General features: G+C 45.9%; 1 protein-coding gene across 8 annotated transcripts in view; it reads right to left on the reverse strand.

Moving 5' to 3' along the window:
* The window catches only part of ZNF831 (zinc finger protein 831), a 125,661-nt gene that overhangs the window by 15,924 nt on the left and 89,774 nt on the right, over positions 1-19,963 (reverse strand). For 6 of the 8 annotated variants that reach the window (XM_042930526.1, XM_042930525.1, XM_042930529.1 and 3 more), the window contains 2 exons: positions 8,453-8,601; positions 3,704-7,724 (listed from right to left, as the gene is read on the reverse strand). In XM_042930526.1, coding sequence (XP_042786460.1) covers positions 6,894-7,724; positions 8,453-8,601 — 980 coding nt within the window. In that variant the 3' untranslated portion in view covers positions 3,704-6,893. Of the gene's footprint in view, positions 1-3,703; positions 7,725-8,452; positions 8,602-19,963 lie in introns of those variants that run through there. The other 2 variants (XR_006200333.1, XR_006200334.1) reach the window with 2 other exon arrangements.

Consider the following 19,963-nt stretch of genomic DNA (forward strand, 5'->3'; position numbering starts at 1 on the left):
TGCACCAATACCCGCTACGAGCCATGCACTGTTCCAGCTACGGAGAACGCCAACATGAAGTCACCATGGGCCCTGCTCCAAGGCGATCCCTCCTGGGCTGTATATGTGGTTATCTCATTTCCTAGCTCACTGGCCCCACTCTACTCAGTTCTCGAACAAGAAGACAACTTTTTGAGTAGGTCCCCAACAAATGACCTCTACGTGAGTGGGGGGCATGGGAGACATAAGGGGAGCAGCCCTCAGAGCACAAACATGTCTGACTGGAACACTAGCCTATAGAAAAAACAAGCCTGAAGAGCCAGCCTTTCATTTGTAATGGTGTTGAGAGGCCTCATTTTTGCTGAATTATATACTCTATTTCACACTACGTACACACAGGACAACTAGATCTCCACTGTGGCCAGAGACAGGACTGGGTCACTCTGTCCCAGAGGCCACATGTACAAAGCCACCAACTTCTTATAGGAATCCATTCACTCATGCATTCATGCAGAAAAACAATTCACTTACTTCGGGGCAGAAATCGCCAAATGCTCAACCATAAAGGGTGTTGAATTTGCCTCTGGGAGGGAGACTGAAAGCAGATGTCCGTCACAGCTGGAGACAAAGGTCCGAGACGCCACAGAGCCAGTCCTTCTGCGTTCAAAGCCCAAACAGCAACAGGCTGCCACCAAGCAGGAGACTGGAAAGCTGCTCTCCTTGATTGCTGGAGCAGCCAAATTCATCTGCTTCAAATCCAGAAGTATGGAAGCAGGTCCTTGAGAGGAACGGATTAGTCCTGGCGGCTCAGCGTGAATCCCTAACTGTGCTTTCCCGTGTACCATTTGGTAGTCACCAACCAACCCATCGACCGACCGACCAACCACCACGACAAAAATGTGTTTATACCACAAGATATCACGTGACTCTTCCTTCGCGACTGAAGCATGGGCTAATCCCTTCCCTTGGAATGGTAGTTACTTACCTATAACGTTTGACTGAAGAAACTTGCGTGATTAACCTACAGTGCTACTTGTGGCCCCAGTTCTATAGGCTTGGAGAAAAAAAATGGGGAAAGAGTTGTGCGTCAGAGGAACTAGAATAACAAAAGTAACGAACGATGCGTGTACCTTTCAGATTCGCTCAATACTTCCCCGGGTGTGAGGGAGATACCGCTGCTGGTAAGAAGATAGTATGTCACGTGGAGGAACAATTTTTAATAGTTTAGTTTAATGCAGATCAGAAAATATACAATACTATCATGAGATTTCACAGATGTGATTATTTAGGGCAGTGATCCCTTCTTTAAGACAGAGGTGACAAAGAAGGTGTGGTATATACACCAGGGAATATTACTCGGCCATAAAAAAGAATGAGATCTTGCCATTTGCAGCAACATGGATGGCCCCAGAGGGCATTATGCTAAGTGAAATAAGTCAGACACAGAAAGACAAATACCTTATGACTTCACTTACATATGGAATCTAAAAAACAAAAATAAACTGACACTCTTAAATACAGAAAACAAACTGGTGGTTGCCAAAGGAGAAGTGGGTAGGGGGGTGGAAGAAAGAAGGGGATCAAGAGGTACAAACTTCCAGTTCGAAAATAGTCACTGACATGAAAAGTACGGCATCGGGAATAGAGTCCACAGGATGATTATAATGTTGTATGGTGACAGATGGGGACTGACTGAACACTGAGAAGTGTTTAAAACTGTTTAATCTCTATGTTGTACACCTAAAACTAACACCACGTTGCATGTCAACTACATTTCTATAAAAAAATTTTTTAATAATAAAGGCATGGGACAAAAAAGACAGATGATTTAAACAAAGGTATCAAGTAAATAATATACCCACATGTGGACACATATGGCAAAAAGCATTAAATGGTTCTCAAATGACTGAAGGTTGGAAATAATGGGCTAATTTATTACTGTTAGAGTCGGAGGAGTTAGAATAAAAGCTCTTCAGATCCATCAATAAGTGTATCTGTGCCTTCTATTTCTCCTTTCCTACTTTCCCTCCCAATCCCTGTGTCTCCGTGGACTTCAAGTGCCTTCAAGAGGTATAGATGTGGAAGACTAGGACTGTGTTGCTATGTAAAATAAGTCTACTTACTCCTGTGAAGAACACATAAACTATCTTCATAAGGAGGTACTGTTTTGACTTATGAATGTTTTCTGTGTTAATGAATACCATTAAATATCCAAGAGACATCAATTCTAAGGGGAAAAGTTCTGGATTATTGCACTGTGGATAGTGCCCTCATGTGGCTTCAAAACTTAGCTACATTTAAGAATTTAAAAACACATTTTTAAGTTAAGAAGTCTAAAATATGGCAGACTACGACAAATGAGCCATGTGGGAAAAGGAAGCAGCACAAGAAAATATGGGGATTCGCCATCACCTAATCCTTTTGTTGAGTGGAATGGGATACCAATATGGCGGACAGGATGTCTGGGTAACTACTTGGGAATAATCAGATATCGAATCCATACAGGATACTGCCTGTGTCGTTTGGGTTAAAATGTTAACAAATCACACGAGACGTTTTTCTTTTCAATTTTATTTTTATCAAAACAAAATAACTTAACCATATAAAGAAGAAGATAAATGTCAACAACCAACCAAGAAGCCAATAGCTTTCCTGATTACGAACAGTCAAAAAGAGTAGCAACTTCTGAACAACTGATTGCATGTAGAAGATTCTGAGTCATCCTCTAGGGCTCCAAGTGACAGAGACCATTTTTCCTGGCTCCTTTTCTTCCAGTGGTGAAGCACCACACTTGAATGTTCCTAGGCTTCTTCAGATCAAATTATACATATGCCCACAGAAGTACAAAGCATGGGAGAAGAGAACTGTACAGGTGCAAATCTAGCACACGAGATTTTCTGGGTCCTGACACCTACAGTTAATGAATTCTGCAAGATAAAGGCAGGAAATTTGTGCTTAAATATCCAGAAACGTAGTGTTTCAAAAGCCAAAGAGGCTCCCTCACAAGAACTATGGGAATCCCAACCGAAGCGAGGAAAAATCCACCAGTTCTGTTTGCTGCGGCTGCAGCAATGTGACCGCCACAGAGCCAGGCGGACCGTTTTCTCCTCACCATATTAAATTATGTCTGGAGAGTTGAGCAGCAGCACATTCCAATAATGATGACAGTTTCCATAACTATGAAAATCTGCTGCACCAGGCAGATTTTGTGCAAGATGCAAATTTCTATGCCGGGGAAAAAAATGAATAATGTGATCATTCTAAGTAATGAATGTAAATGCAAGGAAATTCTTTTTGGCATAAGGCTCCAAGTCGTTCATCTTTCATGCCAAGAACTGTGGTCGCAATGCTTTCTGGCAAGGCTACTCTTCTCAACTGAGCCTTAAAGGAGGGGTTTTAGGAAGGGGAAGTGTAACTCGCCCTCAGTGACCCATCATGCTATTGGCAAGGTTTGATGAGAATCTAAAGGCACCCCTCCGCCATCTTTTTTTTTAATCCCTTGGCAAATGAACCATAGGTTCTCCTGGGTTGTGAGTCAAAGGGATATTAGCTTCATCCAGAATCTCGAAGGTTATGAATGACAGGAGGCATGAGTCGTCCTCCATCGTGCCTTACAACAAGGAGCATCTGGGTTGCCTGTTAAACACCGGGTGACTTTAAGAGTCACTTAACAGTACCGGCTGCCGGGGGTGGGGGGGGGGTGGGGGTGGGGGGGTGGGGGGGGGTGGTGAAACCTCTTTCCTCCACGCATCTTTAACAAGGGGTGTCTGGCCGGGTGTAGGTGAAGCCGCAGAGGTAAGTCTGGTGGTGAGTCTTGAGTATCATGGGTCATGGCACTTGGATACCTTGCCCTGAGACAACAGCAAGGAGTTGAAGGTGCACTTGACTTTAGTCTCTGCCAGAGTCCCTAGAGTTATTCTCTGTGGAAGAAGCTGAGCACCGATTGACTTAAGACCCTGACCCAAAGGTACAATAAAAGTAACAGCCCTGGGGAGAGACAGGAATGCATCCCTGATCTGTAAACTCCAGTTTGCCTTGTTCTCAAGTCAATCTGTTTTACACAGTATGCACTTGAAGAGTAAAAACTGCAGCAGTTATCAATTAATAACATTGAAATTTTATTTTCAATAACCCAAAGCAGTGATACAGATCGCTGATGTTATCCCCAAAAGGTAGCCCCGGTGTTGCATTTCTCTTTATGAAAACCCCATAGGAAAGCTAAGACTTATAAAACCAGAGATTATTGGGGCTTTATAAAAGGATTCTTTATTTGAAAAAAATTGTGTTTTAGGATGATTTCCAATAGCCAATTCCGCTAGAGTCATTCAAAATACTTTGTTGTTGTTGTTTTTTAATCCACTGGAATGTAGCTTTTCACAAATTCAAGCTAACACAAAGTAAGGCGCACTCGCAAACACTGCCACCTGCCAGCTGAATGACCAGCTGACAGGATGGTTTGGCAACCGGCTCACCTTGGGAAGAGACACGAGGAGGCAGAGAGATGGAACCAGTGTTCCGCCATATTTGATCGAGGGTGGGACGTGGCAGCCGCCAATGGTGGCTCTTAGAAGGACAGGGCTTCCGTCACCAGCTGGAGGTCAGTGTGATTTGCAGCTGTGACTTTAATGAGTTAGAACAGCGATCCTGCAGATAGCTTAGCAGCCACCAGGAAAGAAGGATCTGGAAGATGGTTTTCTTCCCCTGACCAGTGCCTCCCCAGACAAAGTACTCAGGCCAGCCTCTAGACATGTTGTCTTCCCCTCACACAGCCGCGTTCTGGTTTTGCTTTTAATCTTTGAATCATCGGCCAGACTTGTACACTGAATGACTGCACCCCCAAAATCTGGAACTCCGGGGGAAAAAAATCGTACGGAGCTTCTCTGAGCTCACGTTCTTTAGGGCAACACTTGGCAGAAGGTGTTCGTGCTTCGGTTCTCCCCGGTCTCCACCCAAATGTCTTGTGTGTGGGACCCCTCCCCATGGGGGCTACCTCTGAGCCCCCGAACCCCCAGAGGTAAAGGAGAGAGAGCTCATCTCCCAAGGAGATCACATAAGCTGGAGATGCATCCAGTTCGTCTGGTCTAACCCTCATTCTCAGCTGGAGAAACTGAGGCACAGAGAGGGCACGTGTCTTACCCAAGATTTCCCAGCTCACTGAGGACAAGGTCAGGCCCTCACTCTCTCTCCCTCCAAGACTCAGACCACTCTCCTAGACCTCCTCTCTCATTACAGGAGCACGGGTAATTCAGAGGGTAGATAATCACCACATCACTTTTGTTTGGCTTAAAAAGTACACGACGAAGAAACAAATAGTACACAAAATGAATGCCTGGCATCCTTTCATCTCCCTTCTTATGTTTTTCCTGGCTGGGCTTGAAATCACTTGGATATTTATGAGCGCACCTGAAATGACCACAGACACGTGCTAAGCCACCAGGGGAAGCTGGTCCTGCATTGAAGTTTTCTATGAATAACCCTAAAATTGGAAAAGTCACATGACGGTCCTTGAAACGACCACCCTCAGGCCCAGGAAAGGACGCGTTAAAGCGTGTTCGCGCCTGTGTGCTGCCGCTTTGGATACGGGATGTCATACAAACATCGTCACAGCGCAGCTAAGCCAAAAGAGCTTGGCTGTGCGTTTCAAATGGTACAAAATCACACCAAAAGAAGGTATAAAATGTTATCGAAATGCAGCAGTATAAATCTCGGTTAAGTTTTTCCTCTCCTCTTTAAGGAGAAGGAGAGGAACACAGTAAAACACAGTAAATCCGAGGCTTTGCTCACTGAGTTGGCTGACGTAGATCAGCTATTCTGTTCTGCACAGGGGTGCGCTGGCTTGGAATACTGGGGAATTTTATCTGTACTGTTCTGACTTGCACAATACAGAGGCTGATTTAATTTGACAGCAAAGTAACACCAAGCCCCCAAAATAAAATTACCGAGATGTAAAACAGCGTCAAAACTCCAATTAGTTTTGTATCCTTGAAGCTTCTGGAGGAAATCTAAAAGGCTCCCGTCACGATGAGCAGGCATCAATTTAAGCTGTACAGATTACTAAAATGTACCCCTCTAATTGAAATTGCTCAGAGCACAATATGACAGAGAGAATCAGAGAAAAATAAGTGAATTTTTCCCCCTCAAAAAATGACTCATTCCAGAGACTGTTCTATCAACTTTTAACACGGCGTTCCTTTGCAAGAGCTAAAAACACCGAGGGTTTCGGAGGCCTCAGCACAAAAGGCACCGGGCCCGAAAGCATGACATACTTTTGCTGTAGGATCGTAGGTAAGCACTGACCACTTGGGTGACATTTAAGGACAATCGGCATTTCACCAGATCATAGGCATTTTGAAGGATATTTACAACTTCCACTAAGGACGCAAGTTATTCTAGCCCAACTTCAGTTTTTTTAATGCATCTCGATTTCGTTTCTAGAGTGAACAGAAGTATCTTGATGCCCACGTCATACCCCACCTCCTCTGCCAAGCTACCCCAGTGACCCAAGCATGCTTACCACCTTTGAAGCAAACCCTCAGCTTACTGATGGAGGAAGTCGGCCGACTCGAGTCTATGGGTTCACTTATACGTAAACGAGTCGACTGTGACTGTGGCTCTCCTGGTTAATGCCACGTGACTGGAAGAGGCAGCGGGGGCCAATGCAGAGGACGCGGCTGGGAGTCCAGCACAGTCACCGTGCGCCAGGCGTTCTTAGGCTCTGCTCCATTGCGACCCCTGCCCTGCCCGGCGCCTGGTATACCGCCGGGGGATCTGGGGAAGGGAGGCTGGAGCCGGCTGGGGATGTCTTGCAAAGATCCCCAAATGGCTCTCCTAACATGGAGGTGCTTGGCGAAACAGAATTCAGCCTTCCTGCCAGCCCGACAGCATGCGGTCTCTGACTGCAGACATCAGAAGCCTCACATCTCTATCACTAACCGGTCCTCATCATCGCTGCTGGTGTCGCTGACCTCCACTCGCGTCTGCTTCCTGAGTCCTTCCAGGCCCCGCCTCTTGACAGTTTTCGAAGGGGCTTCAGGGGATTCTCTGGGCTGCCCTGGCTTAGAAGGAACCACACACTCCTTTAGGGAAGTTAATCCAGAGACTTGACATTTCCCACTCTCATTTCCTAAAGGAGGGCAGGGGACCACCATTTCCCCACCCCCATACTGTCCCCCAGTGGGAAAAAATGTCTTGTGTTCTCCTTCCTCTTGGTATGAACTGGCTGAACCTGGTGCTGGCATTTCCAGATGAGTCTTTCCAGTTGACCCCAACAGAAGCAAACCTGACCTTCTTTGCCCACATGAAGGTTTCCCTGGCAAGACTGATGGTGACACGGCCGCGGCGATAGCCTTTCTATCTGGGGGACTTTGCGTCAGAGCCTCCCCTGCCGCTCTGTGGTCCTGTGGCTCCGCGCTGTGAAGTCCCAGGGTTGTGTGACCTACTCTCTCCCCCAGAGCACAGATGGCAGGCACAGAGGTAGCAACATCCTGGCGGAGAGGGGTTCCTCTGGACCCAAGGGAAGAAGGCTCTTGAGTATCTGAGAAAATGTACGGTTTCAGATCCACCGAGACTTGCTCCCGGGTGGGCGGAGGGCGTGTCTCCGGCGTTCCCACGCCAGGACCTCTGCCTTGAGACAGAAGGCTGTCAGTAGTCATGGCCACGCAGGAGTCAGAGCGCTCAGACGGTCCCGACCCGGAGGCAGTGTTCTGCGTGCAGCGGTCACCACGCCCACTGGGAGGTGCCGAAATCTGCAGGAAAGTGCAAAGGAAAACAAATGGGGGGGGGGGGGGGCGGTGGTTAATTGGTACAAACAAAAACAAAAGCTTGTGGTCAGAAACGTGGTCCTCAATGAAACTAGGTCCTGAGTTCCTAATGATTCTTTATCGAGCGTGAACTTCAATAGGATGTCCTCAATCAGTTCCCATTAATAACTAATTGGTGCAGTAACTCGAGTAAAACTCCCTGTTGACACAAAACAGGTCGCTGAGATTGCTGTGTGTTATCTGACTTTGTGAGAAACCACATCACTCCAGTCCCTCTCCAGTCCTGCACATCCAATTTTAAGCTACCACTGCTCGTGAGGTAGATGTGCTATTTCATAGCACCCTGTACTTAGGTTTTTCCACAGGAGCATTTCTAGAAGTGTGGTCTGGATTAGCATCTTTGTGCCTTGCAGCCCACGGCCCTCCCAACCTTGCCTGGCGGTGACGTCATGTCACGGAGATGCCCACAGCGCGACAGCTTCTCTACCCTCTTCAAGTACAAATTCAAAAGCATATTTAGGATTTTTAGTGATGGCCCCGTTCTTTCAGTGCCTGGTGTCTGGAGGTGTTTGTGTACCTGCCAGACTTTGTGTGCCGGGCAGCGGGGCGAGCTCTGCCACACGGGATGCCAGCAACCAGGGAAGGAGAGCCATTCATCGACACGACCGATGGACAGAGTGAGCTCAGAACCACGGTCCCCCCTTCACGGTTACCTGGTCCATTTCACTGCCGGCCCTCGAACTGGTGCTGGGAGAGAAGCTTCCGGAAGCTGGTCTGGGGACATCCTCCTCCTCCTCTCCGTGCCCACAACAAACAGGCGATTCTGAGGCGGTGCGAGATGGCTCCCCTCGCAGATTTAGACCTAAAATGGGGAGGTACATTTATAGACACCGGAAAACATCAGCGAATGGTGATTCCCCAGGACTCTGCCTTCATCACCCACTCTGATGAGCTCGTCAACCCTCATCCCCCACAATGTGTGCAGGAACGTTGACCTTGAGGCACTTCACACAAACAGAAGGTCTAAGCAATGGCAAAACCAACTCCCAAGGCAGAAAAATCCCCAAACTATATATATATGTATATATGTGTGTATATATATATACACACATATATACATATATATGTATTTCACGTGTCTTTCTTCTATCAGAGCCGTCTTCCTGGCCACGTTTGTTCAGGCTCACTTCAGACTGGCTTGAAGTCTCTGGCCATGCATCCGGGGTCAAGGGTAGAAATCTCCATCTATATGGTGTATGAGGTTCTGTGTCCATCTGAGCACTGGGCAGCAGGAAAGCAAGGTCGGTTTTGGTGCTGCTGTTGTCGTGAGATGGTTATTGCTGTGATCTGGGTGGGGAAAGGGGCACAAAGATGGGGCCTTGATAACATCTGCAAAACAGCAGCTCCCTTGCAAGGGCCTCACCCTTACTCTCTCCTCTGTCTGCTATGTTGGCCTGGGATACGGGTCAAAAGGACCACAGAATCGCAGGCAGGATGGCTTACAACATGAGACGAGATCAGAAAAAAATTCCAGAATGGCTGGGCCACCAGACAGAAACATGTGATTCACTTTCCAATTTGCTTCCATTTTATTTAAGTTATATAGGCACAGAGTTTCAAAAAGTTGAATCTGTCAACTTACTAAGAAAAACAGCAACGCCTGCCCACCCACTCACCTTTTCCCACTTTGCATTCTTCTGATATTTATCTCCCTCGCTTTTAACAACATGCTTCATAGCACCACTTCGTGATTTCTTTTTTCCAGTTTGGAGGACAGTCTGTGATTTCTCCCAGGGGGACAGGAGCGTCGATCCCTTCCTCCAGCCCCCTCGGTCCAGAACCTTCATGCCCCGCCACGTAGGCACACTTGCCACCCCGTCTCAACAGTTACATAACTATGACGTTATAGTTTCGTTTAGGAGAACATTCGGTGTTCACATGCTCGGGACCATGTCTCTCACTGCCGAGCCACGTCATGTACTGTGATGACAACGCCTTGCTGGCCAACACGGTTTTCCCTGGAGTCAATAATTACCTTGTTTTTTAAATTGTGCTCAGTTTTCTGTAGACCCACTACTAAAACCTTCCTCCTACCTCCTTCTCAATTGTCTACGGGTTTCATTTCCTTTCCTTGGAAAGATCTCTCTGGAAATTCTCTGAAATGCCTACAGGGGACTGCTGCTCCCCGGGCCCAATGTGTGGCTATGCCCCAGGACCCCCTTTCATGCCACTGTGGCAATTCTCCTCACCTCCTTGGTTCCTGGGGCCCCACACTTCTTTTTCCTTGCTTTCCTAATGCAACCCTCCCTGCATCTTCAGGAGAAAGGATGCGTGAAATAAAATTGTTTAGACTTTAATCTGCCACTTGTTTGGATACAGCATTTTGAATTAGAATTCATTATCTTTCAGAACCCAAGACACGGCTCCACTGAATTCTAGTCGTTAAGAAGTCTGGAGCCAACCTGATTTATGATTCATGATCCTTTGGGCAAAACCTTTTTGTTTTTCGTCTCTCTGGAAACTCCTAGACTCTTCTTTGTTCAGTGTCTCTATGGAACTGGCTCTATTTTCATTCATTGTTTGGGCATTCAACGTGACCTTTCATTCTGAATCCTGTCCTTCGGTTTGGGGAAAATGAGTTGCTATTTCTTTGATATTTATTCTCCTTCTGTTTCATCTTTTCTCTGTTTCTAGAACTGTTCTTGGTGAGTTATTGGGTTTCCTTGTCTAACCCTCCTTTCTCTTCTCTTTTCTCTCTTTCCTAGCTGTCTTTTTATTTTACTTTTGGGAGAATTCCTTCAACTTTCTATTCCAACTCATAATTTTCTATTTCGATCATGTTTTTTAATTTCTAAGAGCCCATCATGACTCCCTTCTGTAGATTTAATTTCTAAGAGCCCATTATGACTCCCTTCTGTAGAGAGCCCTGTTATCACTTCAGAGCTCCAGGGTCTTCCGTTGTATCACTGGCAAAATTAATGACGACTTGCTGTCCCTGCTGTTAATGCTGAAGTTTGCTTCTCCACACATAGTCTCTCTCTCCCAAGTTCCTTTTGTTCTCATTTGTTTTTATCTTTCTCTTTCACGTGAAAGACTTTCCTGAGGTATCCGGCAATCTTAATACCTGTCCACGTTCAGAAAACAGGCGCTCGACAACTGATTGGGAGCTCTTTACATGTGCAATTTGTCAGCTGGGGCCGCCCTGCAGGGTCATCTGGTCGCCGCATTCGAGCGGGAAACCCTAAAGGAATTCTCTGGGTCTTCCGAACTCTCGGGTTGGCTTCTATGCAGGGAGTCCTCCAAGCTCCTGCCTAAAAAGTACAGACCTACCTCTTCTATCTCGAGGGGTAGGCCACTAGATTATCAAGCACATTGATCCTGAGCAAATCAACTTGGAAAATCTATAGGAAAGTACAGCGGCTTGGGGAAGGAAGCAGTAATTTTTCCCGTAATACAATTTTCACGGGAGCACCCGACACAGAACCAGGCTTTTGGCATTCCATTCGTTTGCTCCACAAACACGTCTTGTGCCCATTCGATGAAGCGGGCACCACGCTGCTCAACCCCGAAGCACTGGAGAGCCGGGCCAAGGCGCCCTGGCCCCCAACAGCCTCCGCTCCGACGGGGAAGAGAAACGACAAGTCAACTGGTAATTTACAGTTGTGCCGGGGGGTCAGGAAAGAAATGAACACAGGGTGGGGATGTCACAGACAGTAAATACAACCAGGTGGCTGTGACAGTGACTGGCAGTAAACAGGGGAGGCAAGCACGTTCCAGAGAGTCACGGTAAACGGGGGTCTTACGGAGAGTCTCAGACAATGGCGGCACACTACAGACAGTGGTGGGCGGGTGACTGTTCCACGTGACTGCGGAAGGCCTCTCTGAAATGAAACCTGGGGACAAGGAAGAACCAGCCCTCGGAGGCCATGTGGGGTGAGGAAGGAAGCCCGAGGGATTAAGGAACCAGCTGGGAGGGCACCCTGGAGGAAGGGTGGTGGGCAGGGGGCAGGAGGCAAAGTGAGGGTGGGGAAGCCACCGGGGCTCAGGTCTCGTGGGGCGCAGGCAGCCGCGTGGAGGGGTTCAGATGTCATTCCACATCCGCCGTGAAGAAACCAACGTGGCTACTGTGCGGACAGTAGAGCTCGCTGGGGTAATCCAGCTGCCAGAAGAGATGGCTAGCAAAAGCAGTGGAAATTGAAGCGGAGAAGACGGATGGATCCAAGCTAGATTTTCATTCTCCCCCAAGAAGAATCACCGAAGGATAATAACGATGATAAACGTTCCTCTAGCCCTGTACTTTACCAAAGCATAAGCACCCCACCGTAAGTGGATTAAGCTGTGTCCCCACAGTGACAAAACAACGAGGCAATTCATTCAATTCAATGAAGAAGGAAAACCAATTAGTATAGAGAAAATAATCAGATTGGCCAAATGTCTTCTCAGCAGGTTGTGTGGGTTCTGAAGCTTAGCGGAAAGGCCGTGTGCGCGTTCGACCGATGCTTTCTGACTCATCCGAGAAAGCGAAGGAAGAAAATCCATTGATTTAATTTGCTTTTGACCTCCGGTCTACGGAGAAAAGTCGGTTATCTTTAATAATTGTGAAAAATGCCCAAATAATGTCACTGAAGTGTGTTAAACTAATTTGGATTATTGAAGAAGGAGGCTAACTTGCTTTTAAACGCATGGCCCTTTCCAAAAAGTAAGTAGCGCCCTGGCCAAATGTTAAAGCACAGAATGTAATCCTGTTGAGGGCACAGCGTCGCTCTGTGAATCACTTCCTCCATCTTCCGAAATTATGGACTCCTCTGTCTTAACGCAATCTTCAGAAACCCGACCGCTCTTGCACGATCACATGAATCTCCTTAAGAAACCACCTCTCATCTGAGCTCTGTGTGCCGTTCTGTTCTCCCCCTTGATTAAAGGCTGTGCTTTTAATAATTTCCCTCAGAAATAATTGCCAAGCCACGGTGAGAGGAAGAGACTGCTTAAAAACGTTGTAGCAAATTTAAATTTAGCCATCTTGAAAAGGCTACCAGAAACTGTAAAATAATTAGGAAGAAAATGGAGTGAAGCAGCCGGATGAAACTCACAACAGAAGCGTAGACCTCTTTAGTGCCAACCCTCTTCCCACTGCCTCAGTTCCTGGGCTTTATTAAAAAAATGCCAATAGACATATGACTTAAATATCATTATCTGAAAACGGAAGTAATTTGAGGCATTTCCTTCGGTTCCCCCAATACACCAAAAATTCCATTAATCTGGAGTCCAAAGGCTCTGAAATTGTACCTAAGGAAGGGCTGAAAATGCGTCTATCATGGTGGCCTTCTAAGCAAGCTAGATGCATCATCGAGAACACAGAAGTGATCTCCTAGACTATTAACTGATCTGAGATTGAACTGTCGAGAAGCGTACCTGCCACTGAAGGACGCACGATGCGTTAGCAATTAAAATTTGCAGTTACTGGACAAAAGCTGGGCAGAACTCTAAAAGCAATCACTAAATGGGCAGATACTTGCTCATTTATTCAAATATTTGTTGAGCCCACTTTTCTGGAGTCTGTATTTGTCAAGCCCATTTAGGAGCCCAAAATTTTAAGCCTAAATGGTCAGTGAGCCTGTGTTTACGGAGTCCCGAGTACAGCCAGTACTCTGTGCCAAGAACTGTGCCGAACACAGGCAATTAATCCAGTGGCAAACGAGGCGGACGCCTCGTGGAAATTACAGTCTGATGGGGGAGCAATTCAGCCAGCAAATAATGACACAGAAAATTCACCAAGAAAATGCAGTCAACACTATGAAGGGAAAAGTGGAAGGAGCCATGAGGTGGTGAAAACGGAGCCCTGACCCCACCCAGACCTATGGAGAAGACCAGAACCACACACACTGTGAGACTGTTGCGACAATGCACCTGCCGAGGCTGGTTTTCTCTCTACAAAGTCACAATCATTCACTCATGTAATTATTCGGCCACTATCTTCTAAGTCTCTATTTCATGCCGCACGCTGCACTAAAATTTTTTTGCAAGCAAATTCACCCGCTTCCGTCCATCCTACTACAATTTTGGTTTCTAAGGGAAAGAGAAGAGAAAAGATCTTGCCGAGGATGATGGAAGACAGGACTTCTTCCTCTCAGGCAGAGCCTGGAGGATGTCGATTCCAATCAGAAAATGATCATGAGCCCGTGGGCGGCGGGCGGCAGCCCGAGACCTCGGTTCCACAGGCAGGGGGATGGCGTGAGGGAGAACCACAGAAACATCTTCATCAAGTAGAGCCTTGGTATCTCTGCCATGCTAACGCAATCTGTTCAAAGTCTGCCTCTAACTAATCACAAACACATCTTTTATTTCAGAAACCACTTTTCTTCGTGGTTTTCATCTCTTTTCTATTTCTTTGATGAAAGGCAATCAGGGCGACAGTCCTTCCCACGCAGAAATTGTGGGAAATACACTAAAACTGTGTTCAGTGCAAAGTGAGGTTCAAAATCTTGCTTTCAGTTAAAAGTTCTGTGGTGTCCAGGTAAGAGCGTGACTTTAAGATGCCCGGCAAAAGCAGGATTATGAAATCACATAAGGAGAAAAGACGACTATGAAAGAAGTGCCACTGGAAATGTTACAAATGCCAAGGCCGCCCCTCACCAATCTACTTCATGTGTCATTATTCCAGAATCTTCTTGTGGCTAAATGAGAATTATCTACGCAGGTCTCTTCTCTAGGACATTCGCCAGATACGCCCTCAGCATCCTCTCTTTTCTTCTCCAGATTTACGCCTTAGAATGAAGGAGACACTCTTCTGTTTCCACGATTTCGGAGCGCTAAGACCTAACTAATAGCTTTCGGGAAAGAATTAATACGTCTCTATTAATTCTAATGGGAAAAGATGTAGAGAAGTCATTAGCTCCTGTCAGAGAAGGGGAGCGAAGGCATGGGGAGAAGGGCCCTGGAGAGACTCCTCCCCAGCCCTACCGTGTCTTCCTGACACGTTCGGAGGGGGACCCGGGTGAGGACGGGAGGGGGGGAGGTTAGCTGCCGAGGCCCCATGGTGAACCCACCGAGGGAAACTATCGCCGAGAGCCCGAGTGAACACAGGCAACAGCTACCTTCATTCCGGGGATCTGTGCAGCCTCTCCACACGCTGGTTAGAAATTGTACCTTTTATGTGTGTGTAATTAGGTAAAGCTTTTACTTCGGAAACTACCTGTAATCACAGTGTCTCTACATTTCTGTTCCTGAGATGAAAGCAATGTGTTTTGATCACTTGCTCCTCTCAGACATTTTCTCCAAACTCGGTGCATGGGGCTGGTATGAAACATTTCAGGGACTCTAAAGCTGGGTCGTGGGCAGAACTCAACAATGTGCCTTCACAGAGTAAGATGTTAGGCCCACGGAATATAGAAACGTAATGAAAATGGCCCGGGACCACTCTGAAAAGTTTACGTCAAAACTGCCCCAGGAAAATGGGTTTTGTGGACCTGTCTAAAGCAGTGATTCTCAACACGGCTGCTTAACGCTGGCCAGTGCACAGGATGGCCCCACAGGGAGGGACCTGGCCCACAGGTCAGCAGATTCACGGCACAGACACCCTGCTTTAAACCAAGGTCATGACCTCAAACGCTATAGGGGCCGGGCAAATAACATAAACGAGACAAGTTGTCAGGGGCCGGGGACCGTGGGGAACGGAGGGACGCCCAGGTTCCAGCACGCAGCCGACCCTGAGCTCCACCAACTGAGACCATGAAGAACCCAAGGATCCGGTCGGTCACATCTGTCCATTTTCCAAGAGAAACCAGAAATGTCGATTCCATGTGTTTTTAAACACGGATGATGAATCGCTTTCAAACAATAACACGGTGCTAACCGACGTGCCCGTAGCCTGAATTTGGCCAGGGAGGGGGTCAGTTTGTGACCCCCTGTTAGTTTATGAAGCTTAATAATCCGCCCACAGTGAGGGTTAAGACTTTAGGCCTTACCCAGGCCTCACTCTTACAGAAGCGAAGTTTCTGTTAAAAACAAAAAATGCCGTTGAAAACTATGGAAGAGTAAACATGTTTTTGCCAAGTGCTCTGGTGGTGTCTTACGCAGTGAAACATGTAATTATGAAACACGTTGATCCACGTTTTGGGAAACTGACCCAGAATGTCTCCTGCAGCAAAAGAGCTGGGGTAGAAAAACAATAGCAATCGACAGGAACACAGGAACATCCACGGACACAGCCAGGGCTGGAGAGAAAAAAATTGCGGTGCAGCTAAACCATGGGATTTTATGCCATTATTAAAATGATCTATCGCTCTTCTATCTGTCTTTCTACGACACTGGCCTAGAATTTTACACAACATATAAGAAGAGAAGTCGCAGATTTTTACATATGGGATGATTCTATTTGTGTAAAAAAAAAAAAACAAAAACAAAAACAAAACCAGAGACCAACACGGTCTGTTCATGCTTATATGCATGTGTAGGTGGGGGCGCAAGGAACATCAGCTGGCCTCTGGCTGCCGCCGGGGGTCATGAGGCTGGGGACCGTCAAACCTCCCTCGGACATGTGGACGTCGCTTTCTTTGTTGCAACAGGCATGGGATGGCTTTATTCATTTGAAAGAAAAATCAGAAACAAATAATGACACTGGCCCCCAAATTCAGGCTGAAAGTCATAAGGAAAAGCCCCCGGGTGTGCCCGGCGTGTCCAGGCAAAGCTAAGGGTCGGGTCGGTTCAGTCAGAACACCCCGCTTAGACGGGGATCTGAAGCCTCGCACTCTGGTATGTACTGAAAGTTCTGCTTCTCAGCCAGAGAACAGACGAGACTTGCCAAAGGAGAGAAAAATACATTTTTCCATCTCTAACCAAATCTGCAGCCTTTCTGTACTCTCCTAATTTTTTTCTGAAATCTTGCCTCTTCCGAGCAATCATTTCTCAAGTTTTTTTTTTTTTTTTTTTTTTTTCCAGAAACCACTTTTCTCTGTGGTTCAAATTTCTCTTCTCTTTCTCTGATGAGAGGCAATCAGTTTGAGAACACTTCACTTACCATTTTCTCCAGAAAAAAAAAAAACAAAAAAAAAACCAACACATTTAGTGGGAAAGTATGCTTAAAATCTTTTGGTAGGTTGAAACTTGAATCACGCTCAGACAATAAGAGAATGCTCTAAAATGAAGAGAGGACAAATTGTAGGGAGGAAGGAAAACTAAGTGGAGAACAAAAAAATTGCTAATGTTATTTGAATTATTTAGTGCCAAAATTTAGTCAAGAAAATTCACTTTACGGACCATTACCTTCAAAGTTTCTTAACTCTAAATGAAACTGTAGAGAAAGAAGTTCAGACTTGGGAATATAATTGATGTGTTTAAGCAATTGTCTTTTCATTTCTTAAGATTTACACCCCGGAGAAGGAGGTGTTATCCTGTTTCAAGCAATTCTGTAAGCAGTATTACTTAACTAATGGCTTTAGGAAAAGAATATCTCCCCATTAATTCTGACAGGAAAAATAATGGTACAGAGCCATTAGCTCCCGTCAGAGAGGCAGAGAGGGAGTTCGCGGATGAGGGAACCCTGGAGTTCAGGCTGCCATTTTGTTTCTCCGAGGAAAACACTCTGAGGTGATTTGTGACAGAGGGAGCAGGGCACGAGTGACACCACGGGAGCCCCACCCCTCCCACTCCACTCACGGCAGACTAACAAAAGTTTAAAGGCTAAAAGGGGGGCGGGAATCTACTCTACTTCATTTCAGAGAATTACATCACCATCCTCACATAATATTTAGCCATCTACCCCTCCAACATGATTAGGTAAACCTTTTATCTCACAAAGTACCTGTCAGAGAGGTTCTCTTTACCTTTTCCATTTTTTTTTTTCAACGAAAGACAGCTGCTTTGATAACCGTTACCCTCGGAGGCATTTTCCCTAAACTATGTCAGTGATTAAAAAAAAAAAAAAAAAAAAAAAAACTAGTTAAAATCTTTCAGTCACTTAAAAGCTTGGTTATGTGCAGAATTCAAAAGAAGAGATTCTGGTGAGAAAGGAAGTAGAGGAGACAAAGAGAATAGAGGGGCTCCCTCACCCTGCAATTAAATGCGGGTTTACTGTCAATGATTTAGAAGCTCAATTCTACCTAGTGGTTGCGACGTACGCAGAGCTGAAGAGAAGAAAATTAGGACATAATTACACAATGATTGGCATTGTGGTGAGTGCCAGAAAGGAGAGGAGTTCTGAATCATACCACAAGGACACCTCATCTGGCTTGAGACTCAGGAGTGACCGGCCGAAGGACCCACTAAAATGTCACCGCACAAAACCATCCAAGGAGCCAATGTGATCGAGAAGCCTCAGCCTGGTTCTTCAGACAGAATGTGGCTGGGGGATAGGAAAGCAGAGGGACACAAAGATACATTTATCGAAAATCTGACTACAAGCCCAAGTGTTTCCCTCTCCTAATGCAATTTTCTAAAAGTTTGCCTCTTCCAAGTAATCATATATTTTACTGCAGAAACTACTTTTCTTAGTGGTACTCATTTCTGTTTCTTTGATGAAAGGCAATCAATTTAAGATGTTCCTCTCAGAGAATGTTTCTTTCCCTGGAAGATGTTTAGCGGAAAGTCATGTTGAAAATCAATCCTTAAGTTGAAAGTTTATGCCCAGACCATAATCCCGTCCCTAAAATTCAGAGAGCAAATGTGGACAGTGAGGTGAAGTCGGGGGAAATACAATCACTGGAAATACCATTTGAAATCTATAACGCCAAGACTGAAAGTCAAGAGTATCTACTCTTCGAACTATGATTTTCAACACTTCTCATTACTAAATGAGTCCATAAAAGACAGTTCATTTCTCGAAATATAACTGAGGTATTTGAGAGCTCATTTTTCCCCAGGATTTGCATCCTTAAAAAGAAGAAACTGATCCATTTCGGTGATAATAGCTGGGAAGAAAAATCTTCCCTTTTCTACTTCATTAATCCTGAGAAGGCGGAAAAATGGACTAATGTCAAACTCGAAACAAAGACAAGAAAGAAAATACTGGAGTTGGCCTCATCGGCTTTGGCTTTCCAACCACCCTAGGAAAGAAAACGTTCTCGGCCCAGTCTCGGAGAAAAGATAAATGTCCAGGGAGAATCTAGCTCTTTCTTCAACCCTAAACTGTAGATGAGTAAAAGTCAACTGGACCAGAAACCCAGGAAAAGAGGAGGAGGGAACACTTCCCTGTTTTCCTCGCACAGTCAGATACTCTCTACCTCGTGTGGTGCTTAGGTAATTTCTTCCTTGGGAACACCTGTCAGTGTGGTTCTCTCTGCTTTCTTGAGGAAGGGTGGGTGTTTGTTTGGAAAGCTGGAAACCCTCTTCCACTCAGATACTTTTTCTAGACAACACTAGTGGAAGAGCCTGTTTAAGATACTCCAGTAACGTAAAATCTTGGAATTCAATAGCATTTCTTACATGCTATTTAAGAGTAAGAGGACCGGGAAAGAAGAACAGTGGCCCCCAAACACTCCTGAAAGACTTTCGTACCAAAATTTACTCAAGAAGGTGTGGTTTTCTTCACGATGGAAGAACCTGGGCCGGGTGGACTAGGCCGTCATTGCAAGACTTTCAATGTGGCTTCTCTTTTCTCAAGATCTCCACCTCCGAAGAAAGAGGACTTCTGTAACTGTGATCCTGTAGCAATGCGGCTCCAGTAGCGTTCTCTGAGCCAAAGCCTCTGCGTGATTTCTACGGATCATGACAGAGAAATAAAAGGGGATGAGTTCTTTCAGACCAAAGCGGGGAACGAAGGATGAAATGGGACCTGTCCTGCTTCTGAAGGCCACGGACACTGGCACTTAACTGTTCCCTGTGCCGCGGAAGCTCAGACGCAGGCAACAAAGGGAGGAGGAGGAAAAACAGGAAGACGTGGGCCAAATTCTCACAGAATTCTATGAAATCACTCTTTTGTCCTCATACCAGCTTTAGAAATCCTGCCTTTTGTGATGTGGAACTTGAGGTACAGGATTTTTTCTTTCTACTTCAGCAACTGCCTCCCAGACTCAGAGTAGCGTCTTTATCCTCTCTAAAACCTAATCAGTCTGCAAATTCAAAAGCTCCAGTACACAAGCAAGCAAAAGCTTACCTAAGAATACAGGTAAGACCCCCGAGGCGACAGTAAGGAAAGACAAGAGACTACAAAAGAGAGAATACTGCCTCAGAAGTCATTTTTAATCCCAACGAATCAAGAAATCAAATTTCTCGATTTTTTTTTTTTTTTC

This window comes from Panthera leo, chromosome A3 (assembly GCF_018350215.1).
Source record: "Panthera leo isolate Ple1 chromosome A3, P.leo_Ple1_pat1.1, whole genome shotgun sequence".
NCBI lineage: Eukaryota > Metazoa > Chordata > Mammalia > Carnivora > Felidae > Panthera > Panthera leo.